Source organism: Scyliorhinus torazame, chromosome 14 (assembly GCF_047496885.1).
Source record: "Scyliorhinus torazame isolate Kashiwa2021f chromosome 14, sScyTor2.1, whole genome shotgun sequence".
NCBI lineage: Eukaryota > Metazoa > Chordata > Chondrichthyes > Carcharhiniformes > Scyliorhinidae > Scyliorhinus > Scyliorhinus torazame.
In genome coordinates, this window is record NC_092720.1 from 227,838,125 (window position 1) to 227,844,124 (window position 6,000).

The 6,000-nt window shown below is 41.0% G+C and overlaps 1 protein-coding gene across 1 annotated transcript in view; it reads right to left on the bottom strand.

Annotated features, from left to right (window-relative positions):
* LOC140390599 (prefoldin subunit 6-like) overlaps positions 1–5,060 on the bottom strand; it is a 30,039-nt gene extending 24,979 nt beyond the window's left edge. Inside the window, exon 1 of the mRNA XM_072475823.1 lies at positions 4,884–5,060. Coding sequence (XP_072331924.1) covers positions 4,884–4,947 — 64 coding nt within the window. The 5' untranslated portion in view covers positions 4,948–5,060. The remainder of the gene's footprint in view (positions 1–4,883) is intronic.
* Between the last annotated feature and the right edge of the window lie 940 nt (positions 5,061–6,000).

Consider the following 6,000-nt stretch of genomic DNA (forward strand, 5'->3'; position numbering starts at 1 on the left):
GTACACAGTTCCCTGGGGTATTTACAGACCTGTCTATCTGAGTGTTTGTATATATTCTCTGTACACAGTTCCCTGGGGTATTTACAGGCCTGTCTATCTGAGTGTTGTATATATTCTGTGTACACAGTTCCCTGGGGTATTTACAGACCTGTGTATCTGAGTGTTGTATATATTCTGTGTACACAGTTCCCTGGGGTATTTACAGACCTGTCTATCTGAGTGTTGTATATATTCTGTGTACACAGTTCCCTGGGGTATTTACAGACCTGTCTATCTGAGTGTTGTATATATTCTGTGTACACAGTTCCCTGGGGCATTTACAGACCTGTCTATCTGAGTGTTGTATATATTCTGTGTACACAGTTCTCTGGGGTATTTACAGGCCTGTCTATCTGAGTGTTGTATATATTCTGTGTACACAGTTCCCTGGGGTATTTACAGGCCTGTCTGAGTGTTGTATATATTCTGTGTACACAGTTCCCTGGGGTATTTACAGACCTGTCTATCTGAGTGTTGTATATATTCTGTGTACACAGTTCCCTGGGGTATTTACAGGCCTGTCTATCTGAGTGTTGTATATATTCTCTGTACACAGTTCCCTGGGGTATTTACAGGCCTGTGTATCTGAGTGTTGTATATATTCTGTGTACACAGTTCCCTGGGGTATTTACAGACCTGTCTATCTGAGTGTTGTATATATTCTGTGTACACTTTTCCCTGGGGTATTTACAGACCTGTCTGAGTGTTGTATATATTCTGTGTACACAGTTCCCTGGGGTATTTACAGGCCTGTGTATCTGAGTGTTGTATATATTCTGTGTACACAGTTCCCTGGGGTATTTACAGACCTGTCTATCTGAGTGTTGTATATATTCTGTGTACACTTTTCCCTGGGGTATTTACAGACCTGTCTGAGTGTTGTATATATTCTGTGTACACAGTTCCCTGGGGTATTTACAGGCCTGTGTATCTGAGTGTTGTATATATTCTGTGTACACTTTTCCCTGGGGTATTTACAGACCTGTCTGAGTGTTGTATATATTCTGTGTACACAGTTCCCTGGGGTATTTACAGGCCTGTGTATCTGAGTGTTGTATATATTCTGTGTACACAGTTCCCTGGGGTATTTACAGACCTGTCTATCTGAGTGTTGTATATATTCTGTGTACACAGTTCCCTGGGGTATTCACAGGCCTGTGTATCTGAGTGTTGTATATATTCTGTGTACACAGTTCCCTGGGGTATTTACAGGCCTGTCTATCTGAGTGTTGTATATATTCTGTGTACACAGTTCCCTGGGGTATTTACAGACCTGTCTATGAGTGTTGTATATATTCTGTGTACACAGTTCCCTGGGGTATTTACAGACCTGTCTATCTGAGTGTTGTATATATTCTGTGTACACAGTTCTCTGGGGTATTTACAGGCCTGTCTATCTGAGTGTTGTATATATTCTGTGTACACAGTTCCCTGGGGTATTTACAGGCCTGTCTATCTGAGTGTTGTATATATTCTCTGTACACAGTTCCCTGGGGTATTTACAGGCCTGTCTATCTGAGTGTTGTATATATTCTGTGTACACAGTTCCCTGGGGTATTTACAGGCCTGTGTATCTGAGTGTTGTATATATTCTGTGTACACAGTTCCCTGGGGTATTTACAGGCCTGTCTATCTGAGTGTTGTATATATTCTCTGTACACAGTTCCCTGGGGTATTTACAGACCTGTCAATCTGAGTGTTGTATATATTCTGTGTACACAGTTCCCTGGGGTATTTACAGACCTGTCAATCTGAGTGTTGTATATATTCTGTGTACACAGTTCCCTGGGGTATTTACAGACCTGTCAATCTGAGTGTTGTATATATTCTGTGTACACAGTTCCCTGGGGTATTTACAGGCCTGTCTGAGTGTTGTATATATTCTGTGTACACAGTTCCCTCGGGTATTTACAGGCCTGTGTATCTGAGTGTTGTATATATTCTGTGTACACAGTTCCCTGGGGTATTTACAGGCCTGTGTATCTGAGTGTTGTATATATTCTGTGTACACAGTTCCCTGGGGTATTTACAGGGCCTGTCTATCTGAGTGTTGTATATATTCTGTGTACACAGTTCCCTGGGGTATTTACAGACCTGTCTATCTGAGTGTTGTATATATTCTGTGTACACAGTTCCCTGGGGTATTTACAGACCTGTCTATCTGAGTGTTGTATATATTCTGTGTACACAGTTCCCTGGGGTATTTACAGGCCTGTCTATCTGAGTGTTGTATATATTCTGTGTACACAGTTCCCTGGGGTATTTACAGACCTGTCTATCTGAGTGTTGTATATATTCTGTGTACACAGTTCCCTGGGGTATTTACAGGCCTGTCTATCTGAGTGTTGTATATATTCTCTGTACACAGTTCCCTGGGGTATTTACAGACCTGTCTATCTGAGTGTTGTATATATTCTGTGTACACAGTTCTCTGGGGTATTTACAGACCTGTCTATCTGAGTGTTGTATATATTCTGTGTACACAGTTCCCTGGGGTATTTACAGGCCTGTCTATCTGAGTGTTGTATATATTCTGTGTACACAGTTCCCTGGGGTATTTACAGACCTGTCTATCTGAGTGTTGTATATATTCTGTGTACACAGTTCCCTGGGGTATTTACAGGCCTGTCTATCTGAGTGTTGTATATATTCTCTGTACACAGTTCCCTGGGGTATTTACAGACCTGTCTATCTGAGTGTTGTATATATTCTGTGTACACAGTTCTCTGGGGTATTTACAGACCTGTCTATCTGAGTGTTGTATATATTCTGTGTACACAGTTCCCTGGGGTATTTACAGGCCTGTCTATCTGAGTGTTGTATATATTCTCTGTACACAGTTCCCTGGGGTATTTACAGGGCCTGTCTATCTGAGTGTTGTATATATTCTGTGTACACAGTTCCCTGGGGTATTTACAGGCCTGTCTATCTGAGTGTTGTATATATTCTGTGTACACAGGTCCCTGGGGTATTTACAGACCTGTGTAACTGAGTGTTGTATATATTCTGTGTACACAGTTCCCTGGGGTATTTACAGACCTGTGTATCTGAGTGTTGTATATATTCTGTGTACACAGTTCCCTGGGGTATTTACAGACCTGTGTAACTGAGTGTTGTATATATTCTGTGTACACAGTTCCCTGGGGTATTTACAGACCTGTCTATCTGAGTGTTGTATATATTCTGTGTACACAGTTCCCTGGGGTATTTACAGACCTGTCTATCTGAGTGTTGTATATATTCTGTGTACACAGTTCCCTGGGGTATTTACAGACCTGTGTAACTGAGTGTTGTATATATTCTGTGTACACAGTTCCCTGGGGTATTTACAGACCTGTGTAACTGAGTGTTGTATATATTCTGTGTACACAGTTCCCTGGGGTATTTACAGACCTGTCTATCTGAGTGTTGTATATATTCTGTGTACACAGTTCCCTGGGGTATTTACAGACCTGTGTATCTGAGTGTTGTATATATTCTGTGTACACAGTTCCCTGGGGTATTTACAGACCTGTCTATCTGAGTGTTGTATATATTCTGTGTACACAGTTCCCTGGGGTATTTACAGACCTGTGTAACTGAGTGTTGTATATATTCTGTGTACACAGTTCCCTGGGGTATTTACAGACCTGTCTATCTGAGTGTTGTATATATTCTGTGTACACAGTTCCCTGGGGTATTTACAGACCTGTCTATCGGAGTGTTGTATATATTCTCTGTACACAGTTCCCTGGGGTATTTACAGACCTGTGTAACTGAGTGTTGTATATATTCTGTGTACACAGTTCCCTGGGGTATTTACAGGCCTGTGTATCTGAGTGTTGTATATATTCTGTGTACACAGTTCCCTGGGGTATTTACAGACCTGTCTAACTGAGTGTTGTATATATTCTGTGTACACAGTTCCCTGGGGTATTTACAGACCTGTCTATCTGAGTGTTGTATATATTCTGTGTACACAGTTTCCTGGGGTATTTACAGGCCTGTCTATCTGAGTGTTGTATATATTCTGTGTACACAGTTCCCTGGGGTATTTACAGGCCTGTCTATCTGAGTGTTGTATATATTCTGTGTACACAGTTCCCTGGGGTATTTACAGACCTGTCTATCGGAGTGTTGTATATATTCTGTGTACACAGTTCCCTGGGGTATTTACAGGCCTGTCTATCTGAGTGTTGTATATATTCTGTGTACACAGTTCCCTGGGGTATTTACAGGCCTGTCTATCTGAGTGTTGTATATATTCTGTGTACACAGTTCCCTGGGGTATTTACAGACCTGTCTATCTGAGTGTATATATTCTATATGGTGTATAGATTCTATATGGTGTATATATTCTATATGGTGTATATATTCTATATGGTGTATAGATTCTATATGGTGTGTATATTCTATATGGTGTATAGATTCTATATGGTGTATATATTCTATATGGTGTGTATATTCTATATGGTGTATAGATTCTATATGGTGTGTATATTCTATATGGTGTGTATATTCTATATGGTGTATATATTCTATATGGTGTATAGATTCTATATGGTGTGTATATTCTATATGGTGTATAGATGCTATATGGTGTGTATATTCTATATGGTGTATAGATTCTATATGGTGTGTATATTCTATATGGTGTGTATATCCTATATGGTGTATAGATTCTATATGGTGTATAGATTCTATATGGTGTATAGATTCTATATGGTGTGTGTATTCTATATGGTGTATAGATGCTATATGGTGTGTATATTCTATATGGTGTGTATATTCTATATGGTGTGTATATTCTATATGGTGTGTATATTCTATATGGTGTATAGATTCTATATGGTGTGTATATTCACCTTTCTGGACGCTCTGGTATTTCTCCACCTCAGCCTGCAGCTTCCTCTGCAGCAGCTCCGCCATCTTCCGCCGGTCACGTGGAGTCCAATGACGTCAGCGCGCCGGCACGTTCGGGACCTCTTCTGCGCCCTTCACGAGGCGCCGTCGTGACGCCTTCCGTTCCCCGCCTTCACGCGCCGCCGCAATCTGGGTGCTTTCAGCACGCTGCTGTGGAAGGGTCGTCACCGCGATGCGTGTCCGACGCCCGCCCGGCGTAGTAGCGTGGCGACCGCGCTCTCTTTGAGGACGTCATCACGCTTCTGATCGCAGACGTCATCGCGCTCTCCCCGGGGGCAAGAAGGCAGGACGCTGACGTCCAGAGGATGCGAGCCTCTGACGTCACAATCGAGACAGGCTCCTGACGTCATCCAGCTTCCCTTCCCCCTCCCTGAGAACCACATTGACCATGAACACACTGGGATAGTATAGTGAATAAACTGGGTGTGTATAGTGAATAAACTGGGATTGTATAGTGAATAAACTGGGATAGTATAGTGAATACACTGGGATTGTATAGTGAATAAACTGGGATAGTATAGTGAATACACTGGGATAGTATAGTGAATAAACTGGGATAGTATAGTGAATAAACTGGGATTGTATAGTGAATAAACTGGGATTGTATAGTGAATAAACTGGGATAGTATAGTGAATACACTGGGATAGTATAGTGAATACACTGGGATAGTATAGTGAATAAACTGGGTGTGTATAGTGAATAAACTGGGATTGTATAGTGAATAAACTGGGATAGTATAGTGAATACACTGGGATAGTATAGTGAATAAACTGGGATTGTATAGTGAATAAACTGGGATTGTATAGTGAATAAACTGGGTGTGTATAGTGAATAAACTGGGATTGTATAGTGAATAAACTGGGATTGTATAGTGAATAAACTGGGTGTGTATAGTGAATACACTGGGATTGTATAGTGAATAAACTGGGATAGTATAGTGAATACACTGGGATAGTATAGTGAATAAACTGGGATTGTATAGTGAATAAACTGGGATTGTATAGTGAATACACTGGGATTGTATAGTGAATAAACTGGGATAGTATAGTGAATACACT